The 18629-nt window shown below is 44.9% G+C and overlaps 1 protein-coding gene and 1 pseudogene across 4 annotated transcripts; one reads left to right on the top strand and one right to left on the bottom strand.

Moving 5' to 3' along the window:
* Nucleotides 1-1128: 1128 nt before the first annotated feature.
* Nucleotides 1129-11344, bottom strand: Armcx4 (armadillo repeat containing X-linked 4). Of its 4 annotated transcripts, none has more exons than XM_029534161.1 (6): nt 11260-11344; nt 10655-10735; nt 9787-9876; nt 9370-9452; nt 9011-9095; nt 1129-8698 (listed from the first exon to the last, which is right to left on the bottom strand). In XM_029534161.1, the coding sequence occupies exon 6, from the start codon at nt 8568-8570 to the stop codon at nt 1467-1469; it is 7104 nt and encodes a 2367-aa protein (XP_029390021.1). In that variant the 5' UTR covers nt 8571-8698; nt 9011-9095; nt 9370-9452; nt 9787-9876; nt 10655-10735; nt 11260-11344; the 3' UTR covers nt 1129-1466. The 4 variants fall into 4 exon arrangements, with proteins under 4 accessions (XP_029390021.1, XP_029390020.1, XP_029390023.1 ...); XM_029534160.1 differs by having other exon boundaries at nt 10661-10735; XM_029534163.1 differs by having other exon boundaries at nt 1129-8493; nt 10661-10735.
* Nucleotides 11165-18629, top strand: part of LOC110314488 — a 29578-nt pseudogene continuing 22113 nt past the window's right edge.

Below are 18629 nucleotides of genomic sequence, written 5' to 3'. Positions count from 1 at the left end.
TAAGTACACTGTAGCTGTCTTCATATACTCCAGAAGAGGGTGTCAGATCTTGTTAAGGATGGTTGTGAGCCACCATGTGGTTGCTGGGATTTGAACTCAGGACCTTTGGAAGAGCAGTCAGTGCTCTTAACCCCTGAGCCATCTCTCCAGCCCTCCATGGGGCATTCTTGATGGTTCTCTGAAAACCCACTCCAACCAATGTTACTCAAGAAATCCTGATGTAAATACTAAATTTCTTTTTTATTTCAACTATATTTTCTTCTTAAGTCAAACCCACTTTATTTTACACTTCCATAGACACCAGAGTTGGCTATGAAAGAGGACATGTTCCCATGGACTCCACAACCCTAAAATAAATCTGCTTCTCTTCATGTCTCCAGAACAGGCTACAGCACCCACTCATTTCCAAGGCTTTCTAACCCTAGGCAGAGACTCAGGCCTACCCTTCCTCCAGTGCTTGGAAAGCTGTTAGAGGACTGTTAGGAGTTCAAGGCCAGCCTTGACTACATAGCAAGTCACAAAGGAGAGATAGCTCACTTATTTGCAATCCTTATAATCCCCACGGGAACGAATGACATTTCCGATGTTTCTCATCTCATTCCTCAGCTACTGTGGGAGCTTCCTAGCTTGTTTGCCTGTCTCTAGTTACCATTCCTGTCCTCACTCCAACTTGGACAGTCATCCTGAACACAAACCAACCATATTACTCTCCTTTCATCCTCTGGTCATGGAAGTCCTTGATGTTTCTTAGGGATAGATACAATATTCAAACACTCTTCGATAAGCAGTCAGAGGTGCCCTGTCGGCAGAACTCAGGCTAATTTCCTCTCTTTTATTTCCTCTCATAGCCCTGCTCAAACATTCTACTCAAGGCTAGCCAGAACTGGATTCCCACTTCCTTGCCTTTCTTCCTCAAATGGCCTTTTTGACCTTTTGCAACAGCTTGCTTTAAAAGACTTCCTTTTCCACAAAGCATTCCGTGGGTACTAATACATTGTGCAGTATTTTCTGCCGCCTCTAAGCGCTAATGGGAAGCAGCTGTCTGTGACCAAAAGACTCCTGATTTTATTTCCCTACCTTATCTTCCTAAACAGATCATAAACCCAAGAATGAAGACAATATCTCTTCTTTTGCTTCTTAAAACACACAACTTTATTGATGACATAAAAATAAAGTCTCAAATGTATAAACATAAGTCCACACAAAGGACCAAAGATTACCTTACTTATGAAGAATCGGTTGGGTTTTGCTCATGAAGCATACTAAAAATATCTCAATCCAGACAAGATAAAAATTGACACATGTATTTTCGGTACAAGCTTGAACTCATTTGTTGTTCCTAAAATTGTCCAGCTATAGATCCTCATAGGCAACACCAGTTTCAAAATTCTAATGCAATTTACAATGCGCATCATGTCCAGGATGAAAAACCAAAATGTTACTCAAACTTGGGGGAAAACAGATAGTCAGAGTTTATTTATTAATACCTCAACTCTTTCTTTCACCTCTGGGTCACTACAATCTGCTGCTAAGGCTCTAAGTTTCTTGGCACAGGCTTTGGGTCGTTGAAACAGGAAATAAAGGGAAGTTTTACTGAACCGGTCTTGGGGATATGTTTTCCCTCTTTTTTTAAAATGACGATTTATATTTTCAAAAAGTAAAAGGGCATTAAGGATGTTTTCTTTTGTCTCTTTCTTGCTAAAAATGTTGATCAGTGCTGTTGGTGCATTGGCAATTAGCAAGTCTCTTGTCATGGATGGATTTTTAGAGAAATTCACAAGCATTCCTAAAACATGGTCCTTAGTTTCTCCACTTCCCAGAGCCAACAAACGGAGAAATTCTGAAATATAATTGGTAACCATATGCTGATATTCACTAGTAATAGTCAGGTGCTTTATCAATCTTAGTCCAGCCACTTGCACATTTGAATTCAAGGGGTAAGTGACAGTATCTTCACACACTTGACTTAAATATGTCTTAACCGTTCTATGGTTTTCAGCAGCAACTGAGATGTTATTCAGTGCATTTAAAGCCTTCTGCCGGACATTCGGGTAGGGATTGCTCAATAAGCTTTGGATAACTGAAATTCCACCTATATTCCGATCAATTTCCTGGGGATAAGGATAATCAGCACTGTTATATAGAGCATTAGTGGCTATTTCATGAACAGAAGGATCTTCAGTCATTTCAATCATGCAAATGAGTTTTTCAAGATCGTGTGGATCCAGATTAACAGTACGTTTACAGCGGCAGTTGCAGGAATGCACCTTGACTCCAGTACTGACTTGCCTTCTGAAGCCATCTTCACCTGGAAAGCTTGTTTTGTGTAATAATTTGCTTTCTGAACAAACAATGGTTCCATCCCATACACCCATTCCTGCCCCAGGGACCATGGATGGATATATGCCCCTTGATTCTGTTGACTTTTTGACTTTCACCTGAGATGAAGATTCATCCTCACATTTGTTTTCATTACCAGTATAAAACCAAGACCTTATGTCAACTCCATTAGCAGCATCAAACTGGTCTTTAGTATCGTCAGCCTTATCCCCAGTCCCAGATTCAGAATTGACATCTTTTTCATTTATAGATCTGAGGTCATTACTGTCCTCACTCTCGGCCCCAAATAGGGTTCTTAGACTAATCTCTTCAATACCAGGGCTGGATTCTCTACTTAGTTCATCCTCCTCTTCCTCATCTTCACCATCATTTACATTTGTAGAAAAAGTCCAAGACCCTAAGCCAGCCCCAACCTCAGTCCCAAGCCCAGACCCTTTAGTGGTTGAATCTTCATTCCAAAACCAAAACCCCACACTGGTCTCAGCCCTAGGCTCAGCCACAACTCCAGCCCCAGGCTCAGCCTCAGCCCCGAGCCTAGAAGCTTTAGTAGCTTCATCTCCATCCCAGGACCAAAATTCCATGCTGGTCCCAGCCACAGCTTCAGCCCCAGCCTGAGCTCCTGCCCCAACTCCAGCCTCAGACTCAGTCCCAAGCCTAGACCCTTTAGTGGCTCCATCTCCATCCCAGAACCAAAATCCCATGCTGGTATCAGCCACAGCTTGAACCTCTACTCCTGCTCCCACCCCTGTCCCTGTCCCTGTCCCTGTCCCTGTCCCTGTCCCTGTCCCTGTTCCAATCCCAGTCTCAGCTTCAGTCTCCGTTCCAAGCTTAGACCCTTTAGTAGCTGCATCTCCATTCCAGAACCAAAATCCCATGCTATTCTCGGTCTCAGCTCCAGCCTCTACCCCTCCCCCAGCTCCAGCCTCAGCCTCAGCTCCAAGCCTAGATCCTTTAGTAGTGTCATCTCCATTCCAGGGCCAAAACCCCGTTCCAGCTTCAGCCCCAGCCCCTGCCTCAACTCTAGCCCCTGCCTCAGCTCCGGCTTCAGAAACAGTTGCAGCTGCTGCTCCAGCCTCAGCCCTAGTCTCCACTCGCACCTCAGCCTCAACCTTGGTCTCAGCTCCAGCCTCAGCCTTAGTTTCAGCTCTAGTCTTAGATTCAGGATCAACTTCAGCCTCAGCTCCAGCCACAGTCTTAGCCTCACCCCCATCACTGGTGCCTGTAAAAGCTGCCTCTTCAGATCTGGTCCAGGATTCAGGACTGGTCTTCTTTTCATCCCCTAAGCCAGAACTAATGCTGGTTTCTTCCCTAGTCCCTGATGTGGATTCAGTACTGGTCTCATCTTTCATCCCAGCTACAGGCAAAATAGTAGCCTCTTCTGTCCAGCACCACGACCCTATAAAGGCCTCACTGCCAGGCCCAAACCAAAATCCTTCATTAGCCTCCACCTCAGCACTGACAAGGAATCGTCCACTGGCCTGATCCTCAGACCTAATCCAGGACCCTCCACTAGCCTGGTCTTGAGAATCGAGCCTAGATCCTCCACTGGCTTCATTGCTAGCCCTAGACCCAGGCCAGGATTCTCCACTAGTCTGGTCTCCAGTACCAACCCAGGAGCCTCCTCCACATGTCTGATCTTCAAATCCAGATTTAGTACAGCCACTAGTCTGGTCCACAGTTCCAATCCAAGACCCTCCACTGACCTGACTCCCCATGCCAGGCCAGGACGTGCCACTGGACTGATCAGTTCTAGACCCTCCAACAACATGACCACCAGCACCACCCCAGGAAACTCCTCCACTAGACTGATCCTCAGACACAGCTGGCCTGGACCCTCCAGTGGTCTGGTCCCCAGCACCAGCCCAGAATCCTCCTCCAATGGCCTGATCCTCAAATCCAGGTTTGGAACAACCACCAACTTGATCACCAGTCCAGGGCACTGCACTGACCTGAGTCCCAGTGCCAAGCCAGGCCCCACCAGTAGCCTGGTTCATGTGCACTGGCTTTGGCCCTCCAACATCCTGACCACTGGCCCCAACCCAAGAGCCTCCTCCAATAGTCTGAGTCCCAGTGTAAGTACAGTACCATCCACCAGTCTGATCTCCAGTGCCAGGCCAAGACTCTCCATTAGATTGGTCCCTGGGACCCAGCCTAGATTCTCCACCCGACTGGTCCCCAGAACCAGTCCAGCATCCTCCTCCACTAGTCTGATCTACTCCACTAGCAGCCAGTTCCCCAGAGACAGGCTGAGACTCTCCATTGGCCTGGTCCAAAGGTCCAACCAAGAACCCTCCACTGAGTTGGTCTCCAGAATCTGCCCAAGATCTTCCAGCCGACTGAGCCTCTGACTTGGAACCTCCACTAGGCTGTCCAATAGTGCCAGCCCAAGACCCTTCATCACTGGTCTGATTCTCAAAACCAGGTTTGGCTGCACCATCCGACTGATCACCAGTCCCAGTCCAAGACCTTTCCCCAGCCAGATTCCTCGTGCCAGCCCATGATCCACTACTGGACTGGTCTGCAGACCCTGATGTAGATACTCCACCAACCTGGTCTCCGGTTCCAACCCAGGACGTACCACCAGCTGGATCTACAGTTCCAAGCCTGGATGCCGCACTGGCTTGGTCTACAGTCTCAGTCCAAGACCTTCCACTGGATTGATCCTCAGGTCCCAACCTGGACTCTCCACTAGTCTGGACACCAGCTACAACCCAAGACCCCTTTTCACTGGCCTGATCTTCAAACCTTGGCTTAGCCTCAACACCAACCTGATCAGTAGTTCCTGTCCAGGACACTGCATTGGTCTGGTCTACAGCTCCAGTCCAGTATCCAATACTAACTATATTGCCAGCTCCAGCCCAAGACACTGCACCAGTCTGGTTCTCAGCCACTGTCCAGGTCCCAGTAGCCTGGTCCACAACCCAGGACACTCCACTAGCCTGGACCGCAGGCCACGACCCATCAGTGACCTGACTCACAGCCCAGGGCCCAGCAATGGCCTGGTTTCCAGAGACAACCCAAGAACCTGCACTGATCTGGTCGGCCCCAGTCCAGGAACTTCCACTGGCTTTGTCTGCAACCCAGGTCCCATCACTAGTCTGAGCTCCTGCCCAGATTGCTCCAGTGGCCTGATCACCAGCACTTACCCAGGACCCAAGAGCAACCTCATTCTCAGGCCTAGCGCCAGTCCAGGACTTAATGCTACTTTCATCACAAGCCACAGCCCAGGAGCTAACAATGCCAGCCTTGTCATTAGCCGCCCCAGTCCAGGGCCCAATACTGGCTCCACTCTCATCCTCAGTCCAGGATACACTATTCTCCCAGTCTCCATCTATAGTCTGAAACCTAAATTTGATCCACCTCTCAGCAGCAATCCAGTCCTCAACACCAATCCCATTCCAGTAATAGTCATGAACATTAGTCTGGGCACCTGCCACAGTCACCATTTCAGAAGTGGGCACAGCCCCTACCATAGGCTTTGCATAGACCCTATTGTCTACAGTGGCTTCTACCTGCGAACTGGATAGACCTTTATCCCTTGCCCCAAGCAAAGCCTCATTCTGAGAACTGACCACAGCCTGGGGCTGAGCAGAGCTCCTTGTACCTGTTCTTGCTCCTGATTTAGTACCAGCATTGGACCTAATCTTGTTCCTGGCACCAAGCAAGGCTTCATTCTGGGAACTGATCACAGCTTGAGACTGGGCAGAGCCCCTTGCACCTACCCCAGCCTCTGCCTTAGGCACAGCGTTGGAGCTGCCCCTGACCTTATTTCTGGCACCAAGCAAGGCCTCAGCCTGGGAAGAAGCCAAAGCCAGTATTGTACTTGCCCCGGACTCTGCCTTAGGCACAGAACTGGAATTACCCCTGACCTTATTTCTGGCACCAAGCAAGGCCTCAGCCTGGGGCTGATTAGAGTCCGTTGTACCTGCCCCAGCTTCTGCCTTAGGCACAGCATTGGAATTACCCTTGACCTTATTCTTGGAACCAGGTAAGGTCTCACCCTGGGAATTTGCTGCAGTCTTGGCATGGGCAGAGCCCAGTGTACCTGCCCCGGCATCTGGTTTAGACACAGTAGTAGAATTGCCCTTGACCTTAGTCTTGGTACCAGTCAAGGCAGTACCCTGGGAAGCGGCCACAGACTGGGGACAGGCGCCCACCCCAGCCTCTGCCTTAGGCACAACATTGGGATTGCTCTTAACTTTATTCTTGGCACCAGGTAAGGCCTCACTGTGGGAATTGGCTACAGTCTGGGACTGGGCAGAACCTGTCATATCTGGCCCAGCCCCTGCTTTAGGCACAGAATTCCGATTCCCCTTGGCCTTATTCTTGGCTCCAGGTGTGGTCTCACCCTGGGAACTGGTCACATTAGTCTGGGCAGAGCTTGTTGTAGCTGTCCCCGCCTCTGTCTTAGGCATAGGATTCGGATTGCCCTTGACCTTATTCTTAGTACCAGGCAAGGCCTCATTCTGGCAATTGACCACAGGCTGTGGCTGACCACAGGCTTTCTGGTCTGACTTTGCCCCTGCTTTAGAAACGGCATTAGAGTCACTTTTGCTATCAACCTTGGAATCAGACAAGGCCTCAGCTTGAGTTTTGGTCCCAGCCTGAGGCTGTGCACACGTTTTTGTGTCTGTCCCAGCCGCTGCCTTACACTTGGCTTTGGCTTTACCTCTAGCCTTACCTTTAGTATTAGGTAAGGCTTCACCCTGGCTCTGGGCCGTAGCCTGAGCTCCTTCCTTAGATGTGGTATTGGCATTGTCCTTAGCCTTGATTTTGCCATCTGGCAAGTCATCACCCTGGACATTGGCCGCAGGCTCAGTCTGGGTACAGGAAACCATGTCTATTCCAGCCTCTGCCTTAGCTGTGACATTGTTATCACTTCTGTTTTTATCCCCAGTATCAGGCAAGGCATCAGTCTGCAAACTGGTTTTGGTGTTTGCCTTGGCCCCTGCTTTAGCCATGGCACTGGCATTACCTTTACCCTTAACCTTGGCATCAGGCATGGCTTCAGTCTGATCACTGGTTACAGCTTGAGGCTGGGTATCCGTTACATTAGCATCAGTCATTGCCTTAACATTAGCATCTTTCCCACCATCCATCACAGCATCGGACGTTGCCTCAGTCTCTATCTTGGCCACAGTCTCAGGTTGTATTAAACAAGTTCTTATATCTGCCTCTGCTTCACAAATGTCCTTTGCAGTGTCACAAGCATCATTCTTTGCCCCTGGCACAGCTTCAGCCAGGCTGTTGGCAGCAATATGAGGCTGACCAGAAGCCTTCGTATCTACCCCAGACCCTGCCTTAGACATGTTTTTGAGATCCTCCTTGTCAGCCTCAGCACCAGCCATATCATCATTTTGGATTATGGCCACAGCCTGAGACTGTGCATAGGACTTCGTGTCCACTCCAGTCACTACGACAGACATATCATTAAGATTCTCCTTAGTGTCAACTGTAGCATCAAGCCTAGCCTCAGATTGAGTTCTAGTCACACTCACAGTCTCTTCCAGTGGTCTTATCATGGCTTCAGCCACAATTCCAGTCTCATTCATGGTTCCAATCTTGACTACTTCCTTGGTCACTGCCAAGACCTCACTCTGTGTCACTGTTACTCTGTTAATCTCTGTCTCTTTTTCAGCCAATATACGAGCTTCTGCTTTGGTCTGGGTCATTGCTTCTTTCTTGACCTCTGCCCTGCCAGCCATTGCCCAAGCTTTAGCTTTGGTCTGAGTCACTGCCTCTTTCTTGCCTACTGCCTCAGCCTCAGCATCAGTTTGTGTAACTGCCTCTTTCATGGTTACTTCCTTGGCTTGGGATGTGGATTCAGTCAAAGTCACTGCCTCTGTCATGACCATTGTTTCCACCAACGAACTGGTCTCACACTGGGTCTCTATCTCTTCCTCAAGCATTGTCTTGGCCTGACAGTTGACACTGGGTCTAACTAGAACGGGGACCTTGGAGTCTACTTCAGCCACAGGCTCACCTCCTTCTCCAGTTTCTGGTTCAGTCTTGACTCTAGTCTCAGCCTCTCTTCCAGCCATGGCTTCACTTGTGGCCAAGGTCTGGTTCTGTTCCCCAACCACAGTCTCCGTCTCGATTCTGGACCCATTTCTGGCATGTCCGCTCACACTCTGAGTTCTTCCCTTGGTTAATCTGTAAATGCAGTAGCAGGTACCAGCCCAGATCACCAGTCCTGCAGTCGCCCAGCCCACATCCTGTACACGGCCCATGTAATCACCCCTGCTGAAGGCACGGACAATATATAGGAGGGCTCACTTGGGCTAGGAAAGAGGATGGTGTGTCTGGGCAATGGTGTTTAACCACTTAAAGGCCAGCAGAGCTGCCCCTGGAAGTAGACCTAGAAGTGGAAGAAGGAAATGAATTTAACCGTCTCTTCTAACTCTCCGGCATTATTCAAATAGATACAAACAGGAACCGGAAAGGGTGGGAACAATGAGCTTGCTAGAAGAGGATGATTGGCAAATTTTCACCCCTTATTTCATTTCTTCCTATCCTCCCCAATGCCCAGCTATTTTCATATGCCAGATGGATTGTGTCAAGGATGGCAGGAGGGCTGAGAACAAATGGACGAGGAACAGAAACTCTCAGAACTAGATTTGTAAGGGGTCGCCTATGGTTATCATTAGTACAGGTCCCCATTCATACAAACCTGGAGTGAACGAAGTTCCCGCTTCTGTCCTTCTTCTGCTTGGTGAAGCGCTCTTAAAGTATATAGAGTCATGAGGCCTTTAGACCTAGAGGAATGCAGACAAAGGGAGAGACAGAAAGGAGTTTGTTCTTGATAGAGTAGTCATATTACTAGCAATTTATTCTCTCAATTTGTCCAATTTCCTTAGGTGCTATTCCATATACCAGAATCAAGGTAAAGGTTTATGGTAAATATCAGGACTAGTGAGAAAAATGGCTGTAAAAGAGAATAAGAAGCGCCTTTTGACTGCCCCTTATGGGATGCACATTGGTCTCCACTAACCCACATTAGAGACATACCAGACCGTTCCTCCCTCTTACCAGTTACTCTGATCAGAGATAATTTCCTCTTTGCTTCCTTGCTTCCAAGAACCTCAGACCCTGAAGCAGACATGCAGGAGGATCTATAAGCACATAGATGAACAGGAGATAATGGGGACTGTGCCCTTAGTGGAACAGACAAACACCCCGATTCTTGGTTCCAATGTTGGCATTGCTAGCGTCCTGATCCATTTTAACACTGTATTGCTATCTTAGGATCCCATCTCAAGCCTTCTTTGTCACAGCCCAGTCCACCCTCGCTCAAAGATTCCCACTGTTTCTTGCATTGAAATTGACAGGTTGTATGGCAGCATTGTGCACGTTGGCCGTGGCTAGATAGACAAGGCAGAAGTGTCATCCACTAGGGTCCTTTCAAGCTAAACCCACGCTCTTTTGTCATCCCCAGCCACTACCCACCTTTATACCAACCTCCACAGTTCCGAAACAGTCTCCCCCTCTTTCCCTTGCTTTCAGGAGTAAAAAGCCCTACTTCCAACATGAGAAGCCCTGGGAACAGACAAAGAAAAGGAAGCGGGTGAGTGCTGAGCGCTTGTGATAGCCTAGCACCAAACATCTGTGTTCCTCGGCCCTGCCTTTCAAGATTAAGAGACACAGTCATAACCTAGGGCTTCACCTACACTGAAATGGGTAAAACAGAGAGGGGGAGAGGGAAAGGGAAAAGGAGGAGAAAGAGAAAATTTATTTTTAAACCACCTGTAGGATTCTAGGTCTTTCCTCAAAAGTCCACCATTTCCTTTATTAAGATGGCCAGGTAGACATGACAGTCTGGAAACTGGAGGATGGCGGAAGAGATGGAGGCCCCAGATCCCATGATTCTTCAGTCAGAGCCTGCCATCTGCTTCCCCTGAAAGCCATCTCTAGGAGTCTCGGTACAAGACACAAGGTATGCAGGAAGGCTTCCGCTTCTGCAAAATCATTATCCCATCCCCCAAAGGGTATATCAAACAATAGTATCATTTTTTACACAATAATTTGTATTTTTCAATATCATCTGACATAAATCAAAATAATCTGTAATAAAGTTTTGTCTTTGCTGGTTTTCACCATAGGATTTAAGTGAAAAGTCCGAAGCCTGGTAAGGAAACAAAGCTTAGGTAAAGTTCCTTGGTTAGCCCCACCCCACATCCTAATTATATATAAATATATACATACAAATATATATACATTCGCAAATATATATACACACTCACATACACATATAACAGTGCCTACGTGGCTGCATAGAATCCATACAGAACTTCAACGATTTGGTATTGGTACTCACACTAACCTCCATAGATCCTGTGCAGCTCTCTTGTCTGTCTCCGGTTTTCCCTCGCCTCACCACAAATAGAGCCACATCGAACTATTGTCCAAAAGGAGAGAGTAAAAGCACTGAATGCTTCTGCCAGCACGAAGGCCACACATCCCAACACTCTCCTTTATGGAATCCGGTTGTCAAAGGTCCCTCCCCTCCTTCTGAGACACCACCCCTACCGAGCCCGCCGTCCAGGCACTAAGGCCCACCATTTTCTCAGCAAATGCCACGGTGGCGCGCGTCCCTCCTCTGAAAGGAGCAGGAAGCCCGCGGACATGTGCGGACGCCCATTGATGGAGTTAATTAAAGAGGATGGACATTTCCCTCTGTATTTCCCTCTTTATTTCCCTCTAGAGACTCTCCCTACCAGCAGCCCTGTCAAAGCACAGGGTTCCCCAGCACAGATTTAGCTAGGGGCTGCGGGGGGGGGGGGGCACGGGAGAATCGGAGGGGAAGGCTCCTTGAACTTGATCCAGTATGGATAGCCCCCTCCCCAATCCATCTCCATTGCGCTGCGGGATCAAGAGGCGGCGGCTAACGGGGCCGCGGCGCAGCCGCCCGGGGGCCCTTACCTGCTCTGCTCGCCCCGGGCCCGATGCCAGCCCGCCGCACGCAGGGCAGCGGGGAGTTGGTGGCCAGAGGAGAGTGACGACTGCACCCAAGGCTGCGTCGCTCTGCAGCTCCGGGTCACGTGGGGGCCCCGCGTCATCGCTCGCCCTCCTCCTCACAACCCCCCCACTGGTCAGAAAGCAGTCAACAGGACCCCCTTCTGTACGCACAGGCAACCCCCTCCTCGCGTCTGTGCGCCAAGCCCCAGAGCGCCCCGCCCTGTCACTCATCTCTGCGCTCTCCAATCTGAGAGCCCACAAGTGTCATCACCATCTAGCGGTTGGAGTTTACCGGTCCCTGGTTACTAGGAAGGGTCTGTACCCCCACCCACTCCCAGGCCTTGACTGTAGCCTTTTCTGCATCTTTGAAGAATCCTTTCTTTTCCTCCTAGGCTACAATACTAACGCTCCCCACTGGCTTTCTATACAACCTGCCTTCCCTTAGCAACAATTCCACCATCAAATCAGCTTGAGAAAGAGGAAAGCCATACAATCAAAGCCTTCACTTTCTTTGTCTGTATTCCCTTTTCTGTTAACATCATTTTCACCCCCAGTAAGGGGAAAAATGCAGTAAAGACATTTTCATTCGCCATGAAAATGTCCAGGTTGTAAAAATTTTAAAGACTCGTTCGTTTACACAATTTTATGACACTTAAAAAAATTTTCTAGCTACTATAAACTGCCCCTGAGCGCTGAAAACAGATGTAATTGCTGACATTTTAAATATTATTTAAAATTTTTCCTAAACAAAGCCAGTTCGTTTTTTAATGCAATCGATAATTAATCTTTGGAAAGACATTCAGATTTGGAAACTTGATAGTTTTACAGAAATAATTGAAAGCCTTTGAGGTTTTGGCTGGACTTACCTTTGCCTACCAGGTGCCTGAGTACTTCTTAACAGGAGGCTCTGGATAGTTTAATGAAGACCAAACCGAAATGAACCCAGTACCTTACAAACTAGTGACTTCAAAGGTTAATATCCAACACTGTGCTCTGTTTGTTTGTTTGTTTGGAATTTTACATCAATCTCACCACACCCACAAAAGGAGCAACTGCTACCACGTAGAAAGGAAGGAGGCTTAACAGGTGGGTTTTTCATCCTATCGCGTCATGGGTAAAGGCTCCCCAGGTTCTGCCATTTCTGTTGTTTGTCACCTTGTCCGGGGCGAGCACTGAGCATTTTTCAGCAGCAATGGGCATGTTGGAACAGCACGGCCATGGGTGATCTTTCCCCCCTTAGAAATGGAAGAACAAGGTCCAGGATTCCAAGCGGTCCTCAGAAGAAATGCCTTTTTACTCCCTGCCTTCCTTAACAACTTTAATGCCGCCACCCTCACAACACCCAGAATTCAGGAACAAAATTTCAGAAGAGTCTCCAGGCACCCACCTGTTTCCACTGGGGAATCACACTCCAAATATAAACTGTCCATACAGCCTCCTTCTTAGAATGTTGAAACATGACACCCCAGCTTGAGCCCCCCCCCCCCCCCCCGCTGGTGAGGGGCCCTGTGTGAAGGAGGCCCTTTCAGGAGGTGAGCCAGGAAACCCATAAGGCTTGAGAACACTACTAATGGACTTTCTGAATTCAAAATCTGCTTTCTCTACCAAAGAAACTAATTCGTCGATTGATTAACATAAAATTTTAAATCTGTGTTCATCTTTTAAAAGACGTACAAGCTTTGGATGCCAGAGAACTGATTGTAATTTAAATATCTGTAAATATTATTAATAAAATAACAATAGGAAAAAAAGTGCCAAAGATATAAACAAATGTATTCACAAAGGAGAAACAAAAGATCGAAACGTCCAATAAACATATAAAAATCCTTGATTTTTAAAAACATGCAAATCAAAACAACTGTGTTCCAGTATGACATCAAAGTTTGTAAATTCAATAATATTATTGACTATTTTGTGGGAATATGGAAATGCCTATACTCTGTTGGAGATGGCTATTTTAATTCAATCTTTTTATGAAGGGCAATTGGGCAAAATCTATTAAACAATAAATATAACAGCCTATAATTCTTTCTTGTGGTAATTCTACTCTTTGATATTTAGTTAAACATTCCCTTAGAGAATGACATAGATATATACTGCCACACCCAACTATGATATTTAAGGGGTTTTAAAAATGTTGTAACAGGCTAGAGAGAAGGATCAGCAGTTAAGAGCACTAACTGCTCTCCCAGAGGTACTGAGTTTGGTTTCCAGCACCACATCATGTGGCTCACAGGTCCAGGAGACTTGCTGCCTGCCTCTGGCCTCTGAGGGCATGCATACACACATGGCATGCCTCCACATACACACACACAAGCATGCAAATAGTACACATACATATACCTACAGACAAAATACTCATACACACACATAAAATAAATAAATCTTTTAAAAATTAGCAGAAAGATAAAAATATTCCCATAATAGCTCACGGTATATAAGTGATTTATAAATATCATATTTCTAGATTTTTTTGATTTTTCAAGACAGGGTTTCTCTATGTAGCTCTGGCTTTCCTGGCACTCACTCTATAGACCAGGCTGCCTTCGAATTCAGAGATCCACCTGCCTCTGCCTCCCAAGTGCTGGGATTAAAGGTGTGCACCACCACTGCCTGGCATATTTTTAGATCTTTGAGGGATCTTCATGCATACTGTTTTCCAAAATAATATACATGTTTACACTAACCCTTGGAAACTATAAGCAAATCCCCTAATTAAATGGTTTCTTTGGTAAGAGTTGCTAGTCTGTTATCGTCATGGTGGAGAACGGCCTGGCAGCAAGCAGGAAGACATGGAATTGAAGTAGCAGCTTAGAGCTTTACATCCTGATCTGCAGACAGCAAGCAGAGAGAGATAGAATGGGCCTGAAATCTCAAATTCCATCCCTAGTGACACACCTCCTCTAAGAAGGCCATGCCTTCTAATCCTTCTCATACAGTTCATCAGTCCTGGGACTAAACATGGAAACCTATGAGCTTGTGGGAACCATTCTCTTCAACCCACCACATCTCCAAAGTTCCAATCTGCTGTTATAGTCACAGGGAATTCCTAGAAAACTTCTGGTCTTCAGTCTGTTTTGGAATCTCAAATAGTTGGGTTCTAATACCAGAGAAGGAATGCCTCAGCAACAGTATAGATGAACCAGTGAGAGTGAGAGCAAGCAGACCAAAAGCAACATATCCTTTTACATGAGCTGCCACTAGAAAGTGTGGCCAAATTTGTGGTGAGTCTTCCCACATCAAATAATCTAATCAATACAACCCCTCATAGAGCTGTCCAAATTAGGCTTGAATTGATTCCAGATGTAATCAAAGTTGGAAAACAATATTATCCATCATACTATTCTGAGATCAGGTGATATTTAATTGAGGTTTGGGCTTTAATCTGCATCTTAATCAGGGTTCTTTAGAGGTGTGGGATTATAGATAGATAGATAGATAGATAGATAGATAGATAGATAGATAGATAGATAGATAGATATGAATTTATTAAAAAGTTTACAGACTGTGGTACAGCTAGTACAACAATGGATGTTTACCAACAAAAATTCCAAGAATCCAGTAGTTGCTCAGCCCATGAGGCTGGGAGTCTCGGCTCATCTTCAGTATACACCAAAATCCCAAAGAACTAAGTGCTAATGCCAGTGAAGGAATAGACTTGCTAACAAGGATAGGACAAGCAGACAAAGAGAAGCTTCCTTCTTCAGTGTCCTTTATACAGGCTGCCATCAGAAGCTGTGGCTCAGGTTAGAGGTATATCTTCCCACTCCAAAATATACAAGTTAAAAGTGGGACTCTCCTACTACAGATAATTTAATTAGGAAAAAAAAATCCCTCACCACTGTACCAGCAACTTGGGTTTTACTTAATTCCACATGTAGTCCAGTTGATAACCAAGAATAGCCATCACAGACTCCTAAGTGCTAAAATAATCCTGAGCAAGAAGAACAAAGCCAGTAACATCACACTAAGTTCAAAACAATTTTGTACATACATATAGTATGCAAAATAGCATAGAATTTGCGTTAAAATAGAAAGGTAGACTAATGGATCAGTCTGGAGAATTGAAAAACAATTCAATGAATTTATATCAATAAATATAATGTATTTATATCAATGAATTTCTTAACAAAAAATATCAATGTCACAGGACAAGGAAAAAATTGTTTAATAAAAGAAAATCACAATCCATTAAAAAAGAACAAAAAAATCTGAGATTGATTAACTATTTAAATGTAAAGGCTGAAATTATGAACTTGTTGGAAGAGAATAGGCCAAGGAGTATATTACAGGACATTATTCTGGTCAAGGACTGTTTTAGATAAGATCTCAAAAATCATAAGAAAGAAAAGCAAAAATAAAGCAAATGAGATTGTGCTGCCTAAAACACCACTATATAACAAAGAACTATCAGCACAGTGAAAAGACAATGCATAGAGGATGTCAGAAAATATTTTCAGATTGTACATCTAACAAAGGGTTAACATTCAGAATTTATAAAGAATTCAAAGTACTAATAACCCAAGTGATTTCACTGAATTTTTTGATTAGCTTGGGGAATACTTGAAATCTTAGTAACAAGCTATTTTGATCCATGGTCATGCAGTATTTCTGAAATTTATTCATGAAACTGGAAACGTGTCTGAGCAATAGAGTGTTTGCCTAAAATTTATTCACAACCTCTTTTGTTTCCCTCAGGGAAATTATATGGTCTTCTTCATATCGATTTGACACATTTCTTATTTAGTCATAATCCCAGATATTTTAGTTTCTAAGATTGTGAAATATGACAATTTTTGTATCCTGTCTTCTCCTTTTGTTCTTTAGAAAAATAATTTTACTCTTTTTAAAAAAAAAAAAAAAGATCTGGCTTATTCTAAAAAAGCCAATGCAAGGATAATAATACCAGGATAAAAGGTATAATATCTCTTGGACTCTAGCAATGTGAAATAACTAAATTCTCAAGCATGAGTTAAGCTTCCCAGGAATACAATGTGTGTTCCCATTAGATTTTATTTTGGTTTGGTTTTTAAGACAGGGGCTCACTAGGTAGTCCTAGCCAGCCTGAAACACAATATCATATCCCAGGCTGGCTTCAAAATCACAGAGACCCCCCACCTGCCTCTGCCTCTTGAATTCTGGGATTGAAGGTGTGTGCCACCACCTATTTTTTAAGGCAAACCATTTCAATCTTCCTTTTTAAATAATGTTGATATATAATCAACTCTCCATATACCTTGCTTTCATATCTGTGTATTCAACCACCCTCAGATAGAAAACATCTATTAAAAATTTTTATCTAGGGGTTGGGGATTTAGCTCAGTGGTAGAGCGCACTTGCCTAGCAAGCACAAGGCCCAAGGTCCTCAGCTCTGAAAAAAAAATTGTATCTAGGGGCTGAAGAGCATGTAATCCTTTTCTAGACTATGTAAGTTTAGTTCCCCAAATCTACATTGGACCATTCACAACCTCTTATAATCCAACTTATATAGGGAGGTCTGGCACCTCTGGCCTTTGAGATCTCTCTCTCTCTCTCTCTCTCTCTCTCTCTCTCTCTCACACACACACACACACACACAAGCAATTAAAAATAATAAGAATAAATGTTTTAAAATGTATCCACACAAAACAGTATAGATTTTTTTTGCCATTACTATCTAACAGCTATGTCCATGATGTTTACTTTATATTTTGTATTATAAATAATGAGATACAATTTAAAGTAGATGGGATTAAGAATAGAAACATTATAAAAATAAGTAATTGTCATAATGGACTGCAACTGATTGCATAAAATAAGAATCCATGCATGAAGTCTGATGAGGTGGTTTAGTGAGTAAAGGGAGTTGCCATGACAACCTGGTGACCTGAGTTCCATTTTCAGACCCTTCATAGAAGTGGAAGGAGATAACCGGCTGCACAAAATTGTCCTGTGATTGCAGCATGCAAGTAATGACATCCTCTGCCCACCCTCCTAACACACAAAAAAACCTCTTCAAACTGAAAATTCTGTGCCAGATACTTTGTATAATCTGTATCTCGGTATATTCAAAGTTTGTCTTTTGGCTTCCTATATCTACACTGTGGCATAAACACCAACAAAATAATTTTTAAAGAAATTCCATGCATCACTTCATGGTGACAAAAATGCAACAAATAAATTTAACTGAATGATGTGTGCAGGTTATATGAAAATAATATATCATCTTATATGAGCTATATGGGCCCACAGATGTGAACATCTGTAGGAGGGTCCTGGCTATGGTATATGCATGTGCCTGTGTTCATGGATATGTATGTATATGGTAGATATATAATTGTTTCTTTTCATTTCTTTCAGGTTTTCATGTCCAATCAATGTGATTATTTTCATCCTTTACCTGCCCATAATTCAATTTCTAGTCACATATTTAAATTGTATGTTGGTTATGAATGATTATTTCAGAAGCTTTTTTCTGTGTTTCGGCAGTGCTGGTCATTTGTGGCTTCTGTAAAGGTGTTTTTCAGTCTGGTTCTTACTAGTCACCTAATTCTGTGATTTTCACATCTTGTCGTTTAGCTCTTGTTTTTAAGTCCACCTTCATTTCAAATTGCTCTATAGCTTGGAACATGCTGGATAGTAGTCCATCTGCTCTTTGGGGTACTTTTTTTTTTTCTTCCTTGGATTCTTTGTCTTTTACTCTTTTACCTGTTAAATGAAATCCAGAGCCTCTGAGACGTGAGAGCAAAGTTCAGCCCCTCCAGTCTGGAGCCTTTCTGTTTCTGGGTTGGCCCTTTTTAAGAATGCCAGCAGGATGTTCTTTGTTTCCTAGCGGCTGACCTCCACTCCACTCCTGGGGTGTTTTGTTCTGTCTTAGGGCTTTATTGTTGTTGTTGAGTTTCCCCCTCCCCCACCCCAACCCAGCGTTTTTGTTTCAAATAAAAGGAGAGGTTCTCCGAGGTGGCCTCTTTCCGCTATTCTAACACAAAAGCTTCTTTTAGTGTATTTTTTAGTTGTTTATCACTGGTAGATGCTATGCTTTCTAAATTGGGATGTTGTAGCAAGCCACACAAATATTTTTCATTGGTTCTAAACGTTTTTCATGCATGTTGGTACATTCATTTAATCCCAGCTCTTGAGGGTAGAGAGGCAGCAGGATTAGGTGTTCAAGGTCTTCTTCTACTGAATAGTGAGTTTAAACTAGCCTGAGATACAGTAGATGTGGTGTAAAACACCAAAATTAAAAGTTTGTCTACGGGCCGGGCGTGGTGGCGCACGCCTTTAATCCCAGCACTCGGGAGGCAGAGGCAGGCGGATTTCTGAGTTCGAGGCCAGCCTGGTCTACAGAGTGAGTT

Source organism: Mus pahari, chromosome X (assembly GCF_900095145.1).
Source record: "Mus pahari chromosome X, PAHARI_EIJ_v1.1, whole genome shotgun sequence".
Classification (NCBI taxonomy): domain Eukaryota; kingdom Metazoa; phylum Chordata; class Mammalia; order Rodentia; family Muridae; genus Mus; species Mus pahari.
This window is presented reverse-complemented; position numbering and strand designations above follow the sequence as displayed.